Source organism: Patagioenas fasciata, chromosome 7 (assembly GCF_037038585.1).
Source record: "Patagioenas fasciata isolate bPatFas1 chromosome 7, bPatFas1.hap1, whole genome shotgun sequence".
In the NCBI taxonomy this organism is placed as follows: domain Eukaryota; kingdom Metazoa; phylum Chordata; class Aves; order Columbiformes; family Columbidae; genus Patagioenas; species Patagioenas fasciata.
The window spans coordinates 31,360,286-31,377,616 of NC_092526.1; the positions used below are offsets into that span (position 1 = coordinate 31,360,286).

The window sequence follows — 17,331 nt, forward strand, 5'->3', positions numbered from 1 at the left end:
TCTTGGGAGCTGTTTGGTTTTCATAGACCTTCATGTGTTTTTGTGCCCACTACAAAAGAGGTGGTCAAGAAGGCAATCTCTCAGACCCTGGTTGTGGTGGATGATTAGAGAGCATCAAAACTAGTACTTGTGTTTAGCTAGGTTTCTAGGCAGAGGAAATGGTGATTTAATCTGTCCAGAGTTTAATGAAATATTTTATATGTTGCCTGATGGAAATTGTTAGTACCAGTTAAAGGCTGATAGAAGAACACAGAAAGGGGGTGAGAGTGGAACTGTCATAGCTCCTCTGTTGTACTGAAAGGAAAATTCTCATGTTGCATGGAGACAGCAGCATTGCTCAATAAGTAGTATTATGATGTGGTGTTTATCTAAATTTTCTATTTCCATTTGGTACTAAGTAGTGCAAATGACATTTGTTGATGACACATGGTTGAGAGGCATCTGTAAGACAAAAGATTAGAATATCATTTACATGTGAGAGTATTGCCTTGAAAAAGAAATTCCAGACATGGGATTAAATTTGTTACTACAAAGCATAAGATTATGCCCTTGCAAACTAATAAGAGGAATTGTTCTTTTATAAACTTGGATCTTCTCCCATGGAATTGATATAGGTTCGGCCAGAAGATGACTGACTGGGCAGAATTCAGAGTTCAGCTGTGGAAACAATAGGATGTATCAGAAGAGGCATTTCATTAGAGATTCAAACTCTTAATGCTGTTGTAAAGCACGTTTTACAATTACCTATAACATGGTACATCCATGAAGAGACATTTACATGGGAGAGGTACAATTAAAGACTATTAGGATAGGAGGAAGAAGGAAGAACCTATATGATGAAGGTATTTATTTAATGGATTCAGGTGAAGCCTGAGAGGGGATGCTGTTGCTCCCCATAAATACAGCAAACCAGACGAGGAAGAATTATTTAAGCCACAGTAGCATAAAGATGAATATGAACTCTTTAGGACTTCTTTCTCCTTGAAAACAGAAGATTTGTAACTACCAGAAAAGAGAGGAACATGCACTCAGGTGTAAGAGTTTGTGAAAGGGATTAGATGAAATGACACAGGGTGACCCTTCTACTCTTATTGTCCTGTCCAAACACTCATAGCGAGTGTGTGCTAATGCCAGATGTTCAGAAATCTTGAGCCACAGCCATAGAAAGTGTGAACATCCCTCACATGCAACACACAGATTGCTTAAACTGAACATAAATTAATCAAATTTGTTTGTAAGCCAATTTCCCACAACTTTCAAATTCTACCTTTCTTCTCCCTCAGCACCCAAGAAAATGGCCTAAAGATTGCCATCTTCCCCAGGTTTGTGCAGTTAAGGAAGCCCTCACAGGTGTTCTTACACTGGAGATTAATTGACAGGCATTTTTTCAAAACCTTCTAACAATGCAAGAGTTTTAAAGTGCTCCTCGAGCCTCTCGCCCCTTTTCACCACACTTCAATCTAGCTTACCAGTCCTTCATTTTCCACAGCTGGCAATGAATTCTGCCATGAAGTCCATTGTTTGACTCCACATTTCATGTTCTTCTCCAGTTCTGCTTCCCTCACTTTGCATTGGTCTACCAGTGCAAAGTGCTCTTCTTCAGCCTACAGGTCTTCTCTGTGCCTTCACCTTTGCCTTTCCAAGGCCAGGTGTGCAGACAGGAAGAGAAAGGAGAAAAATAAGAGAAACAAGCTGCCTGAAACTGCACTCAAACACATTCAAAGTCGCTTTCTGGGGGAATAATGTTGGATATTTTTTTTCTCTTACCAAAAGCTTACCGTGTCTCACAGGGAAGGAAACAAAGCTTCGTTGAATTTCCTAATGAGGAGCAGCCTCTGAGATACATCTTCCTCTTTCTCCTCTTCCTGAAGGGAGAATTAAAACCCATTTGAGGCTCTGTAGTAGCTTTTTCAGTAGCAAGAATAATTTCATCCCCAGCACAAATTACACTCATGAACACTTGTGTTAGTGTACAATAGCACCATCTACTGACCCCTTCCAAGACTGCATTTCTTTTTTGGTTACTTCAGTATGAGCTCAAGCTTTCATATCAGTCTTGTTAAGATTTGACATAGTTACATTGAACAGATCAAAGAGTAGAAGATTCTCTGAGCTGGTGAAACGGGAGGGTCCCTATAGATTTGGATCGGGACTGTGGATCCAGAATGGGAGCCTTTGCAGGTCAAGGCAGGACCGAGGCAGTCCTTGTTTTTCTGCAGGTGTTCAGACTGCCTCCCATCAGCACAGCTCTCATGCCTGGCACCTTCTGAAAAACTGTTGAGGCAAACACAGTGGCAAATGTCCTCTTTCTACTATGAAAGAACAGCCACCAAATCTAGAGAAATTGTCTCTACTGATATGTGGTGAGCTACTGGTCACAGAAGCCATGGGCAACTCTCTGACACCCACTGAACTCCCACAGCAACACTGTTCCCTCGCTTTTGTTTCCTGCTCAGTGCCCCTCAAATACCCTTGTAAATTAATTGGCCTCCATCGGTCTGGACTTAGACTGTGTCTGTTTGTATTCCAATATGCTCCAGTGAAACAACTACGGGCCAGCTCAACTTCTATTGTGCTGTTTTCCATTGTGGTCTGGTCCTTTGTCTCTCAATCCATAGCAACTTCATTTTCTCTTGGAAGCAGACTGTGATCATTGCCCATTTAACTAAGAACTTTTCTTTTGGGTTTTATCTGTGAAAATATACAGATGAGACCTCTACTGGGGCACTGCCTCCTGCTCGGAGGGGATGATTTAGCTTCTGTTAAACCAGCCTTTATTAATCATCACAAAAATGACTTAGAAGTGGAATCTTTGAAAGCCAAACTGAATTACTCCTGTTATGTCAAGAGATGCTTCTTATTTGAAACCAATCATGACTGGGATTTTAGTGAGAAGACCAAAGCTGTGTTTTATTTTCAAAGCAGGTATTCCAGAACATTTTACAAGAATCACATGAAATGCTGTGTGGCTCCAAAAGGTAGAATCACACATGCTTGGTTTCATGGAGCAGTACAATTTTTGCTAGGTCTTGTAGACTGCTGATCTCATTTCTGGAGCCAATAATAGGTTTCTTTTGGTGTGAGGTGGAATAAAACAGCTGCAGTTTTTATCTGCCAAATAAACACGTTATTTAGGAAACGAGATGATCAGATGTTTTCTCTGTGCAGCTGCCATGTTCCTGTTGTGTGCTGTGAAAGTGCCAGAGGCCGTTTCTGACATGCTGATGTCCGAATTTCACCACCCAGAGACAGTGCAAAGACTGAATGCCATCCTCAAATTTCACACACTCTGGAGGTTTAGGTATCAAGTCTGGCCAAGGATGGAGGAGGGAGCACAGCAGATCTTTAAGGTAGACGGGACACATGAAACACAAAGTTGCCATTTACAGCTTGCCTGGTGGGAAAGATGTGTGATGACATGCTGGTATGAAATTGCCTGAAAATCTCTTTAGAGAAAAAATGGTCGTGTAAGTCACACTAGTGGGGGAGATGATGTGTAGAACTCCTGTATAAAATGGGGGAGAGTGTGATGGGGACACAGGTCAGGAAAAACATCAAGGAAGGAAGGAAGGAAGGAAGGAAGGAAGGAAGGAAGGAAGGAAGGAAGGAAGGAAGGAAGGAAGGAAGGAAGGAAGGAAGGAAGGAAGGAAGGAAGGAAGGAAGGAAGGAAGGAAGGAAGGAAATCTGTCATATGTAGTGTTGCAGTGTAGTGAGATATGGAGTTGGGAAAAATTTGCAGAGGTAATTAATGTCTTGGGTACTTGTGCTCATTAATTAGCAGTACTGACATTAATAATAGTCTGTTGTAACAAAATGTCTTCCATGTTTTTGTTAGATCCCTCCTCCAAGTATAAACTTCACTCTGCCTTCTCCTGTCCTGGGGATGCCATCTGTGCCAATGTTTGACCCCCCGTGGGTCCCTCAGTGCAGTGGGAGTGTGCAAGATCCTATAAATGAAGATCAGTCGGTAAGCAGAGACATCATGAGAGTAAGCACTGTTTTGATTCTATAGCAACATGGGGGAAGCTAAAGCTGAAGCCAAAAGATGTGGGCTAAACTGAGTTTTCTTGTCTTCCTCAGCTGTAGGAAAAATGTAGTACACTGTTGTGGTCCCCCACAGTACACTGTCCGTGTAGGGCACACAGAATTTTCTACATGCACAAAAGGCTTTTCTGTTTGTCCACTGAGGTACCGTACCGCATATCATATCCCTGTGAGAGACAGTAACTCAGATCTTAGGAGCACACAGTTGTTCTCTCTCCAAGAGAACATTAATTCACTTGAACTGTCTGACAGATGATTTTCTCTGCACTGCTTCATGTGGTGTCTCTTGGGAGAAGTCTGCACCAAGGCTTATTGCAGACATAGCTCCAAGAGGAGTCTCCTGGTGAATCTCTGTTCAACTAGCACTAGTCTGATTTATATTTAGAAACTGAGCTGCTGAATGTCACTGAGGTCTCTGGCAGAAAATGCAGTATGTGTGTATTTTAACTAGCAGCTTCAGGCTGTGTTTCTTCTCTTTGCTTCCTTACAGAAGTCATTTTCAGCCAGAGCTGTATCACGTTCCCATCAGCGAGCAGAGCACATCCTGAAGAACCTGCAGCAGGAGGAAGAGAAGAAACGCCTTGGCCGGGAAGCCAGTCTCATCACTGCCATCCCCATCACTCAGGAGGCCTGCTATGAGCCAACCTGCACACCAAGCTCGGAGCAAGAAGAAGAAGGTGTGCTCCAGGGTCAGGAATGGCATTCCAGGAATGTGAGAGCACCTGCCGCCCTTTAATAATGAAAGGGTGGGAGGAATGACTCTTTGACAGTATCTGTCTTAATACACAATTGACCCTGGGGTTTTCTACATTCATGGTGACTAGATGGGGAGCCTAGATGACCAGCTCAGCTGCAATACCAAACTTTCAGATGGCCAAAGTTACATGGCATGAGTCATGAAAAGCTTAGTGAGGGTTTTCTTTGGTCTCAGCTAAGAAAGCACAAAGATTTCATTAAAGGCATTCAAGGTATGTGCCACTAGGTAAGTACAGTGATGTTCAGATCTGAACATACGTTGGAAAGTCTGTGAGCAGAAAGCCCAGTTCTTAGGGAAAACTAAGCACTGGCAACCATGATGGTTAACAGGATATAGATGAAAAGAAGTATAGAGCCAACTCAGTTACAATGTGGCTCACCAAAGCACTCAACACTCTTATCAAGAATGCTCTGCTGGTTCTCAAAGCATGAATAAATTACCTATCTGACTGATCTTTATAGATTTAAAATTGTGCCTTTTGAGTGTTACCTGAGTTGACTTTTCAGTGTTCCAATTTGATTGTAAGTGCTGTCCTTCAGAAAGTTCCCTGAAGTCTGTGACTTGGATCTGGATTGACATTTCCCTTTCTCTTTGTCAGTAGAAGAAGTTGCCAACCTGGCCTCCCGCCGTCTCTCTGTGAGTCCTTCCTGCACCTCCAGTACATCTCACAGGAACTATTCTTTCCGCCGTGGTTCTGTCTGGTCAGTGCGGTCAGCGGTCAGTGCAGAAGGTGGGTTGAATTCAGAGTATCCTTTTCTAGGATATCATTCACTGGAAGCCTTACCTGTTGACCTATCAGCTTGTGGCATTTCTTTTTACTGAATGTATTCCCAAGCTTGAGCCACTTCATAATAAATTACTGCCCTGCATTATTTTATTCACCCCTGCTGTCACAATGTCATCCCTTATTTCTCATGTTTCATTTAGGGAATAGTGCCACAGAGAGCACTTTGTCTGAAAAATGGTAATGAAATGGGATTTCATCAAAAAGAAAATGGGTTCCCTAAAAGAAGATAAATGTAAATTGAAAAAACATGTATTTAAAATGAAGATTCCTGATCAAAAAAGTGGCTGGAGGCCCAACTACTTCTTGGAGACAGCAGTAAACCTGCCACACTTGCAGAGTGATCAGACAGCCTATCATTTTGTACAACACCCAACATAAATATTTATCTAACCTGCCTGGATAATACCACAGCTTATTTACTGACACTTGCCTTCTTCTGTTCTTACTGCTCCAGATGAAGAACACACTACGGAGCATACTCCAAACCATCATGTGCCACAACCCCCTCAGGCTGTGTTTCCAGCATGCATCTGTGCAGCAGTGCTCCCCATTGTCCATTTGATGGAAGATGGAGAAGTCCGGGAGGATGGAGTAGCTGGTACTGACTTAGATTTAATTTCAAGTGATTCTTGCTCAAGCATGGCTTACATTTGTTAGGTGCCATAACTAAAGTGGAAAAGAGGTGTATCAACCTTGTATTAGCTCTCAGCTCTTGTTTCCTACTAGTGTTATGTGCTATATGTTGTTATGAGTATATATGTTTGTTAAAAAGTTAATTAATAGTATATTAAATCCTCACAGACTATTTCAAAGTAGATTCACAATGGAAATATTACTTTGGAGGATTTTTCCTTTTTTCTCCACAGTTTGTGTTTGGTTTTGAGGGTTTCTTGCTCTTTTGTGGCACCTAAAAAAGCCCCCAATTCAAGAAGGATATTGAGAAGCTGAAAAGGTTCTGGGGGGGTGAATACCAGGGTGGCAAGAGACTTAAAGCAGGTGTTGTGTGAGGAGTGATTGCAGAAGTTGGGCTTCTTTGGTGTGACAAAAAAGAAACAAAGGAGGAACTCTAGCTTAAAGGTTGCAACTTGGGATCTTCAGGTTAGAAATTCAGAAGGAACTTTGTAACCAGAAGCAGAGTGCAATTTCTGTGGATTCTCCATTCACAGCAGTTATCAAGCCTTGGCTAGTCAAAACCATAATCAACATAATCTGGTGTTGGTGACAGTCCTCCTCCAAGCAGGAGGAGACCTCCAGAGGTGTATTACCACCAACATTTCTTTGATGCTATGACAAATGGAAATCTACCTATACACAGCTTGAACATTTTAGTTATGATTTGTGATGTACTTGTAAAGTAATAATGCATTTTTCTGTATTTGTTTCTATAAAATGTTCGTAGATGGTGGACTGTTGTGCTTCCTTTCTCATCACTCATCATGTCAGCTGATTGCATGTTGAACTTTCTGTTGCATTTTGTATTCAGTTTTGGGTGGATGCAGCCAGCCACCTAAATAATGTATGTATCATTTTGTGATCAGAAACTGAGTACTGAAAAAAAATAATGAATATTTCTCTGTTGTTATTAATCTTCACAGGATCGCAATTAATTACGCTTTGAGGAGATGATTGTCAACAATCACTCAATGAATCACCATAAAATTGAACTTCTATGAATGGACAAAAGAGTACATTAATTTATGGGTTTTAATTGCTGGATTTGTCCATCTGGATTTGTGAATCCAAAGAACTATTTCTTTATTATTCCTCTGACTACAGAGGTGAAGTGCTTCCGGCCATATCACCAGTAGCTAGAGAACTATTGCTAAAGATGACTGTGCTGGTGACCAGGAATCCTAGTGCCTCACAGAGGCTCCTGTGCATTTCAGTACAAAAATGATGATTGTAGTAGAAGGTTAGGTACCTCTGTGTCTAACTGTACCAGTTCAAGGCTTTTCCAAGGGGCCAGTTTTGACTTTATTTTCTTTCTCTTTTTCAGTAAGCGCTGTTGCTCAGCAAGTCCTGTGGAACTGCTTGATTGAAGATCCCTCTACAGTTCTGCGCCATTTCCTAGAGAAGCTCACAATCAGCAACCGACAGGTAAACTCAGCCTCTCCCCAGTCCGTGTCTGCATTACCTGGAGCAGGGGGACACAGCTGCAAGCAGAATTGCTCTGTGGGCTTCACTGGAAAAGAACATTTGCTATTATAACGTAGCTCAAAGTCTTTAGGCCGTATCATCAGTTGGCTTAAATCTCTGTCCACTAATGTAAGTGGGACATAGCTGATTTGCCACCACTAAGGATCTGACTTGCTCTAAGCCAAGCTTTGAACAGCTGCCTAGTGAAGCAGAACCCTTTCTGTCTAACACAGGTAGTATTGCCTCACCCATGCCACTGTTCATCTTTCTTTGAAAGATAGGGGTGGCTTTGTCTCTTACTGCCTTATTACACCTCTGTCTAGTGCCATGGCTAAGCTTTATGGAAGAACGGCATATGAGTTCTGACTAAATGAAAAGCAGTACAATACCAATAATATCACTGTCCTTATCTTCCAAGTCACTGCCTAAGAACTGACTACAAAATTAATAGTAAACCTCAAGAAAGGACAGGAGAGGCTACTTTCCAGGTCCTCGAGTGACCAAGTCTCAGTAGCCTCACTATTCCAGAGACTTCTCAACCATAGTCCCCAAAACTTCCATTTAAGTTCAGAGAGTCACTTCTGTTCGTATGAGAAGGAAGCCATATGCTGTCTGCCCTCAGAGATCTCTGAGCTATCATAGCCTGCTGTTTTACCATCTCTTCATAGGCCTAATACAACCATGAGTACAGAAGACAGAGAAGTGGAAGCTTTCAGCAGATGCATCATTGGCATGGCAATATCCTATGCATATTCATGACCATAACACTCACTCAAATCTGCTGTGGGTTGAAAGGATGAGGGCCATAGAAGGAATTTAGATGCAGTCTGTCTGTCCTTAGCTGACACTGAGATTCCTTCCCCTCTGCACCTCCTTTGCACCGTAAGAAGTGTATTTGTCTACATTTAAAGCAGGCACCCTCTAAAGGAAGAAATGTTAGATTCTGTCTGTGCTTCCTACCCAGCAGCCACAGCTGTTGAGTTAAGCTGAACTAGATTTCACAGATCATCTGGACAGTCATTTGTTGTGATAAGCAGCACAAGGATTATCACAGGAGAAGAGTACAGAATCAGGATGCTACAATTAGTACAAATTGCAATAGGAAGTATTGGCCTCTCTGAGATAAAGAAGACAGACAGTGACCCTGGGTGCTGTGCCCAAGCCTTGTTTTGGGAAATGTGGGAGCAGTCACAGGCATGTAGTTCTACTTCATGCACCAAGAGACAGAGTTGAACAAGGGACTATGGAAAAATAGCAAATAAAACCAGAGAAGACAAAAGGGAGAAATCCATTCTACATTTCGTGATGGAAAGAAAAAATATTTACTCTTCTTCCAGGATGAGCTGATGTACATGTTAAGGAAGCTTTTGTTGAACATTGGAGACTTCCCTGCCCAGACATCTCATATCCTGTTTAACTATTTGGTGAGTAGCTTGTGGATTCACTGCGCAGCACAGGATCTCACCTCTGCCTGCATTTGTCCTAAAATGTCACAATCTGCAAGGAAATAAATGCTCTTAACTTTTCCTATATAGCTCATGTCTGCTTCTGGCTGTGGGTGCAAGTCAGCCCTTCTGGGCAGAGGCAAAGGAACATTTACCTTTTTATTAAGCCTGTAAGCAACCTGTCATGGATTTCTGAACTGAACCACAGTGAGTTGTAGACCAATAGAAGAATCCCAGTGCCAGAAACTTTAATTATTTTACTTCATTTTGATTCAGAAAGTGCTTTGCTCTTGGACAGTCTATCTGGCAGCTTATTTCAAGATTGTGGAAAATGCATTTGCTGCAGTTAGGAGGCGAAACGAACAAGATGTATACTGCTCCAGGAGCCCTCTGTGTTTCCGAGTTGTCTGTGTGGCAGCTCACCAGAGCAGAAGGCACAACAAGTTTCTTACTGCAGAGGTTCTCCCTTTTAGTCGTCTACAATGCATTTTAAGGCTGGGCTGCAACAGTACTTTTTGCTCCCAACCCTCATCCTCTCTAGAAAACAGAAGAATAGTACAGGTAGATTGTTCTGTATTATGTATAAACTTTCAGAACGTAAGTTTAATGAGTTCATTCCCTCTGAGTGAAGAAAGGTTGAAGACCAATATTCTTGTTTTGTGCCTATACAATTCTCTGCACAGTTGAAAGGGTGTGTATAACCTGATATTCCTCTTACTTATTACCTGCAGGTAGGACTGATAATGTATTTTGTACGCACTCCATGTGAGTGGGGCATGGATGCCATTTCTGCCACACTTACCTTCCTTTGGGAAGTGGTGGGTTATGTAGAAGGACTCTTCTTCAAGGATCTCAAACAGACTATGAAAAAGGAACAGTGTGAAGTGAAGCTGCTGGTGACTGCCTCAATGCCAGGTATGAGTCTTTAAATCTTCATTTCTAAGCTCATGACACCTACCAAAAAGGAAATCCGTCAGAACTGGATAAGAAAAGAACTGCTACAAGTGCTTGCATATTCTAAGTCAGTTTTCCTTGAGTTGAGGATTTGGTCAGTAAATTCCACCTCTATTTCCCTGTGTTTCACAAAACCCCTTTAAGAACTCTAGGAGAAGTAAACAGAGAGTGGATTAGAACAGTCTTTTTAACCCAGAGCTTTGTGCCGGTTGGGCTGTGAAAGCCTGTCAGGATGATCATTGTAAGATTGTACCATTCAGACTGAATTTGATTTGATGCAACCTCTCATTTAAGTCTAGAGAGAGCCCAAGAAGAGCATACTATGAGCCTAGGACATTGTGAGTCAAGCAAGAGATATCTTGCTGAAAAACAGAGTTGACCTTTTACATTTGTTCCTTCCTCAGCGTGACAGTTGCTGCTAAAGCCATCTCATCATTTAGGAATAGATCAATTTCTCATTAACTGTGGCAGTGTGAGACTATGCTAACACTACATAATGGATTCCAGACAGGACTGGCATTGCCTGCCTGTCCAGGAATGCATTTTAACTATCACTTTCCTCCATGTGCAGTCTTTTGAAATTGAGTTTAAAACGCCAGGGAGAATGCAACTTATTTTCTTCCTTAGGCACAAAAACCCTTGTTGTGCATGGACAGAATGAATGTGACATCCCAACTCAGTTACCAGTCCATGAGGACACACAGTTTGAGGCTCTTCTGAAGGTAGGAGTGCGTTTTTGAAGCAGACGAAATGCTTCATAGTACATTTACCTGTCATACCTGTATGACAGCGACACATTTGGCCAGATCATCTGTTCCATTGTTGGGAAGCTTTGCTGACAGGCATTTCTGTGCCCCTGTGAGGACAGCTTGGTTGCAATAAACAGGATCCCATATTAAAGGATAGTAGCAAAACCCTGACCTCACAGGCAGCCAAAACCCCACAAATGTAACTACATTTGAAGACATGGCAGTTTGTTGGGTATTTGCCATATACTGTCCTTTGGATAAATACATAAATCATTTAAATATTTTCTTTTATCAACACTAAAGACTGGTTCAGTAGCCACAGTTATATCTTGGGATCTAGGAGATGTGAAGTCCGCTTCCCTTAGGAAATGGATTTGCAAAAGCCTTCAGTTTGTCCAACTACGTTAAATTTTAATGGGGATCACACATCTCTCTGCTTTGAAAGATCGGAACTTTGTCTCTGTATATCACTTATTACCAAAGTTGATGAACACGTAGGATGGAAATGGAAACGGCAATACCCATGTGGCCTATATAGCCAGACAAATATGTGGGATATGAAGACATTGAAATAAGTAACATCAGTCTTCGGGACTGTGATATCAGCATGCCTTGATTATCACAAACATATTCATGTAGTTTATGTATAAAAAAAGAAATTAAGAATTAGTGTCAGAACAGTGTAACAGCCTGACTGAGGCATACAGGTTTGTGCCTTTATATGTTATTAGCTGGATATTTTTATTTTGGATCTTGTGGTCTTTATACAAGACAGCTAATAAGTGACAGGATGTTTTCCTTTCTTCCTTTCCAGGAGTGCTTGGAGTTTTTTAACATACCTGAAACGCAGTCTTCTCATTACTTTTTAATGGATAAGCGATGGAATCTTATTCATTACAACAAGGTAAGGCAAAGGTCAGGTGTCCAGATGGCTTTGTTCTTTCCATCTTATCCCATTTTAAATATCAGGGTTATCTAAACGAGAACAAGCAACCCATAAATAGAAACAATTCCGTCCTGTGGGCACCACATCTTGGGTGTTTATTTCTGTGTGGTGAAAGACTGGATTTTGACAGAAGAGGGAAGAGGCAGAAGTGGAAGACCCTTGCTCGTAAGTGGGGCATGGGGCATTAATGTCTAGGTTTCCTACAAAAGATCAAATTTCTCTTCTGTTTATGCTCTTCCATGATGTCTGACACTATCTGAAAGCCCCTACCCAAAAACTTCAGAAAGAGCTAGGGGACCTTTTATTCAGTTCTGTTGAGTGATGCTGTTACAATTACATTTGTTTAAAATACACTTGTTTCCTTTCCTTTCAGACCTACGTCCGTGACATTTATCCTTTCCGGAGGTCAGTTTCTCCTCAGCTCAACCTGGTGCAGATGCATCCAGAAAAGGGTCAAGAGCTCATTCAGAAGCAGGTATCTTACTGTCACTGAACACCTCTGCCTAGAAACAAACATTTGTTTTGGTTTTTTTTTTTCCCCTTTAAAGGCCTTCACTCATGCTGCATGCAGATAGAGCTTTGCTGCAGAAATAGCGCTTGGCATGAAATCTGCCCTGGTGCCATTGGGCAGGTGTATAGCGTTTTAAGAAGAGACAAAGAATGCAATGTGAATTCCCTCCTGCTCTCTCCAGCCAGCTTCTTATAGGTGGATCATTTTGCGTTTTCCTATATTTGCCCAGAAGAGCTTCCATTGCCTCAGCTTCGAAAGTTGCTGATTCCCTTCTTTAACACGACCTCTGGCTATGGAGCAGGAATTATCTGTTCTGCCTTCCTTTCTCTCCTCTTACTGTAGAGAATATTACCTGCCTCTCTTCCTTGTCCTGCTCTCAGATGCTTGTCTGTTACAACAGCTACTCCCAGAGGCACAGCAGTAGCAATTGTTTCATCAGGGGAATATCTGCCCTCAGAACAGCACTGTCCTCTCCATCTTCCAGCCTGATAACCTGCCCAATCCTGCTAATGTTGTGCAGCTCCCAGGAACTCTCCCTTAGGAACTAAACCCTAACTGAAGTGGCAGTGCCTTTAATGTGCTGCAAACCCCTACAAGTATTATTTATTTAGACATTAAGACTATGGTATTGAACTCGCTCTACCTCTAGAAGCTGCACACTTTGTTTTCCACAAAAAGCAAAGTTGTCTCAGTTGCACAGAGTCGAGTGCTTAGTGAAAAGTTTTTCTAGCTATGTCTGCAAAGGAGGATAATATGCAGGAAATGAAAAGGGGGCAGAGGGAATGTGTTTAAAAAGTATGAGTTGAGTAATAACAGTTGTATTATTCTAGCCAAAAAACAACTACTGTAGTTGTGTCCCTAGCAATGTGGGTGCAGCGGCAGGAAAATACCAGGACTGGTTATAAAAAACAGCTATAAATCTGCTTAAGAGGTACTAACACCTAGAATAATGGAGACTATAGTTAATGCCGTCTCATATATGTACGGTACAGAATAGGGAAATGTTTCATGTGCTGCATCTGTCAGTAGGAAGTCTCTAAAAATCTGGAATTACTTGTGATCATTTTAGTTGCTTCTCTGACAGAAATTATTCTCACTCTGTTTCTAGGAGTTGTGTCCCACATCTCAAATAAATGAGTTGGATATGCCCTACATGACCCAAAAAGATTTAAATGGCCTATCCATTTTTTTCAGGGCATTATTTTGCATTCCACATTTTTCTATTTAGAGTACACAGAGGCCAAAATATTTCTAAGGTAAAACTTAAATCAAGCATCTACCAACCTCTCTGTAGCCATACGAGGAGCTGCTGGACAGCATTCAGCTTCAGCAAACAGAATGGCACTGCAGAGCCTACCCACAGAGCAGCAATCCATGGAAAAGTATTTTCTTCACTGTTGATTGATTGAGCACTCAATTCTAAGCTGAGTGCACTTCATAGCAAGGTCATAGCAACTGAGGGACATGGGAAGCTGAGCTTTGTCACATGTTAAGCCACATGCTTCAAGTTTTGGCTTCATCCCAGTAGCTAAGAGCTGCCTTGAATCTGCTTCCAAGGACAGTTGCTTCTACTACTGGGTGTCACTTTGCCTTATGGTTCCTTTTGGCATCAAAATAAAATAGCTAGCCTGACTAGTCTCACCAGTCAGAAGCTCAAAGGAGGCTGGTAGAATGGAACTCTGTTTCCCAGTTGATGTAAACCAGAAGTGTTAATCTGAAGTCAGCAGGACTTTGCTCATTTGCAGCAACTCAGAATCTGGTTTTATTGACTACTTTTCTTTTGCAACTATATATACATTTTCTATGGCTAGACATGAGCCAACCTCAACCCAGAAGATAGACAACAATTCCAGCCTCATGTTGACTATAGCCTAAGATCTTGCAGAGAGCAACTGCAACTGAGCCTTTCAGATTGGAGTTGGTTTGCCTCTGGCCACCATGGGGCTCACACTGGCAAAGCTTACATTAATCTACAAAACACCACATGGCACAGTTGCATAGTGTTTGACAACCGCTCAGGGTCCTCCACAAGACTGAAACAGAAAGTGTTGTTAAAAGTCCTTTTACAAACACGATCCATTTTTGTCGAGCTGGGCTGAAGAGCAGTGATGACACAAATTCTAGCAAAAGGGTGCAGCACTAGCCCTGTGAATGTCGACAGGATCTTCTGGGCCATGAGTGCAGCACCCCTCCCATCAGAGAAAGCCCTGGAAGTGCATACACATTATAAAGAACTTTTTGATCAGACTGATTCTGATCCTCGTCTCTATTTCTCTCTCAGGTGTTCACCCGCAAGCTAGAAGAAGTGGGCCGGGTATTGTTCCTCATATCACTGACACAGAAAATCCCTACTGCCCACAAGCAGTCTCATGTATCTATGCTCCAGGAGGACCTCCTCCGCTTGCCTTCATTTCCCCGAAGTGCCATTGATGCTGAGTTCTCACTCTTCAGCGATCCCAAAGGTACGGCCTTCGGATGGCTTTCTCTGGTGGTTGTACAGGGCCCAGACGGTTTTTGTCAGGCACTACGTTTGCCTTAGAAACGTGCAGGCTTGCAGCATTACTGAAAGCTGATAAATCTCTTCCTAAAGGAAAATTATACATAGCTCCTGGTTTGTAAGCACAACAGCAGGAAGGGCTTTGCTGTTAGTGGCCTCCAGACAAAGCTACTTTATTTGGATCCAAAGGGGAATAAGTTATAACTATGTATTAAAATTATGAATGAGACTACAGCTGGAATAATGTGTCCAGTAGCATAACTGAACCTAAAAAGAGTTGCTCAGCATCCTTTGCCATCCATTTTGAAGAAGTAATGAACTCCCAGTGAAGACTGGGCAAATTCTGCAGCAGGAATATAGAAACAACACTCTTTTTAGAATCTTTACTCTGAAAGTCAAGTAGGGTTTCCAGCCTGACTTGAGGATTAAACAGGACACTGTTGCAGGATGGTAAGCACTTGCTTTCAGAAGCGTTATTCGAACTCTGCCTCAATGTCTCATAATGTTTCGAACACCTGAAGGATAAAAATTCAGCATAAATCCACACAGCTGTTCAGGTTGTGTGTGGCAGATGATGCACATACAAGCTCAGATCTGCTTCCGCTTTTTAAGAGGAGAATTTCCAGCCAGTGTGGAGCACTGTGGCTGGATGTGGTGGACAGAGCTGATTGCTGTTGCCTCTTCTCCCCTGCAGCTGGGAAAGAGCTCTTTGGTCTGGACACTCTTCAGAAAAGCTTGTGGATTAAACTGCTGGAGGAGATGTTCCTCGGCATGCCCAGCGAGTTCCCCTGGGGGGATGAGATCATGCTGTTCCTGAATGTCTTCAACGGTGCCCTGATCCTGCACCCCGAGGACAGTGCCTTGTTGAGGCAGTACGCTGCCACAGTCATCAACACAGCCGTGCACTTTAACCACCTCTTCTCCCTCAGCGGGTACCAGTGGGTCCTCCCCAGCATGTTGCAGGTGAGCCATTTCCATGAACAATAGGAGGGAAGAGTTTCTAGCAAGCACTTTGTTATAGATCTGGCTGTTAATGGAGGAACTTTAAACTGCTGAGTCCTGGTGAGATCACAGATTTTGGGGGCCCCAGGAAGACAACAGATGAGGGTGGGACAGCCCAAACCAGCATTTCCAAGACTATATTCCCTTTTCTTCTTGACTAATGACTACATTTTCTTTTTTTCTTTCTGTTAAGTAAAAGAATGTCTATTTCCCATACTACATACTTCCACACAGAACAGTGAAATTTTTGGAAAAGTTTTGGACCTTGGGTCTCCCTCAGTGATTTTTCTTCAAGGGATGTCTGAAATTTGGGGAACAGATGAAATATCTGGATTTGCTACTTGTTGATTGAAACTGAATGATATTCACTTCATACAATAATTGTATTATCTACAATTTAAATAGCAACAGAAAATAATACAAAATGTATATGAAAAACTGTATGTTGTCTTTTCATGTGAGTGATGACAAATATTGGAAATGTTAAAGGTAGAGTTTCTCTTTGAAATGTGTAAGTATGCCCTTTTTCCTGTTGATATTTGAGAAAAATCAGATACTGAAATTAAAAAAAAAAAAAAAAAAAAAAAAAATTGCAAAACACCAAACACAGTATAGTTCATTTACAGATAGAAAGAGTATTTTTGCAGGACTCAAAGACAATATCTACATAGAGATTTAGTATTATAATTCAAATACAGAAAAAAAAAAAAAAAGTTTATGTAAAGTAGTTTGTCCTAAAATGCATTACCAGAGAGGGTAGTCAAATTTCCATCTTTAAAAACACGGTAGGCAAACGTATCTGGGGTCAGGAGATGAACAGCCCTTGCAATGGAATTGTACTTCCATGCCCTTTTAGTGTCCCACTCTGGAGACATTCAAAACCCGCCTGGACGCCTTCCTGTGTAACCTCATCTGGGTGTTCCTGCTCTGGCGGGGAGATTGGACTGGATGATCTTTCGAGGTCCCTTCCAATCCCTAACATTCTGTGATTCTGTGTGATTCTGTGATTTGCTCAGGTATACGCTGACTATGAAAGCAATCCACAGCTACGCCAAGCGATTGAGTTTGCGTGCCGCCAGTTCTACATTCTGCACCGCAAGCCCTTTATCCTGCAGCTGTTTGCAAGTGTGGCCCCTCTTCTGGAGTTCCCTGTGAGTAACAGCCATTCCCTAGTCTCAGTCTGGGGAAGCCCGTGTTTGCAGCCAGCCCTCACCAGAGATCACCAAAAGAAATCAGCTGAAGCAGCAGCAACACAGCTCTTACTGAACACATGCCTACTGCGCTTGGTGCTGAGCAGAACCATGTCTTGAACTCCTTTTCTGCAGGCTTCTGTTCATCAGTTGATTGAGCAGGATGCTGAGATAACGGGCTGCTGGTATCCAGGGTAGTAAATGCGGTCTCACTTTAAATTTCCGTGTATAATGCAAATCCTTTCTTAGAATCCAGCAGTAGGAACTAAAAGCTTAATGCCAAGTTTTAGTACATGTGAACTGTAAGACTGGA

General features: G+C 42.1%; 1 protein-coding gene across 14 annotated transcripts in view; it reads left to right on the plus strand.

Moving 5' to 3' along the window:
* Positions 1 to 17,331, plus strand: part of UNC80 (unc-80 homolog, NALCN channel complex subunit) — a 127,921-nt gene that overhangs the window by 74,231 nt on the left and 36,359 nt on the right. For 12 of the 14 annotated variants that reach the window (XM_071811249.1, XM_071811255.1, XM_071811254.1 and 9 more), the window contains 14 exons: positions 3,169 to 3,350; positions 3,836 to 3,967; positions 4,535 to 4,721; positions 5,400 to 5,531; positions 6,043 to 6,186; positions 7,585 to 7,685; positions 9,062 to 9,148; positions 9,901 to 10,084; positions 10,751 to 10,845; positions 11,687 to 11,776; positions 12,192 to 12,293; positions 14,611 to 14,791; positions 15,521 to 15,789; positions 16,845 to 16,979. In XM_071811249.1, coding sequence (XP_071667350.1) covers positions 3,169 to 3,350; positions 3,836 to 3,967; positions 4,535 to 4,721; positions 5,400 to 5,531; positions 6,043 to 6,186; positions 7,585 to 7,685; positions 9,062 to 9,148; positions 9,901 to 10,084; positions 10,751 to 10,845; positions 11,687 to 11,776; positions 12,192 to 12,293; positions 14,611 to 14,791; positions 15,521 to 15,789; positions 16,845 to 16,979 — 2,021 coding nt within the window. The remainder of the gene's footprint in view (positions 1 to 3,168; positions 3,351 to 3,835; positions 3,968 to 4,534; positions 4,722 to 5,399; positions 5,532 to 6,042; positions 6,187 to 7,584; positions 7,686 to 9,061; positions 9,149 to 9,900; positions 10,085 to 10,750; positions 10,846 to 11,686; positions 11,777 to 12,191; positions 12,294 to 14,610; positions 14,792 to 15,520; positions 15,790 to 16,844; positions 16,980 to 17,331) is intronic. The other 2 variants (XM_071811250.1, XM_071811259.1) reach the window with 1 other exon arrangement.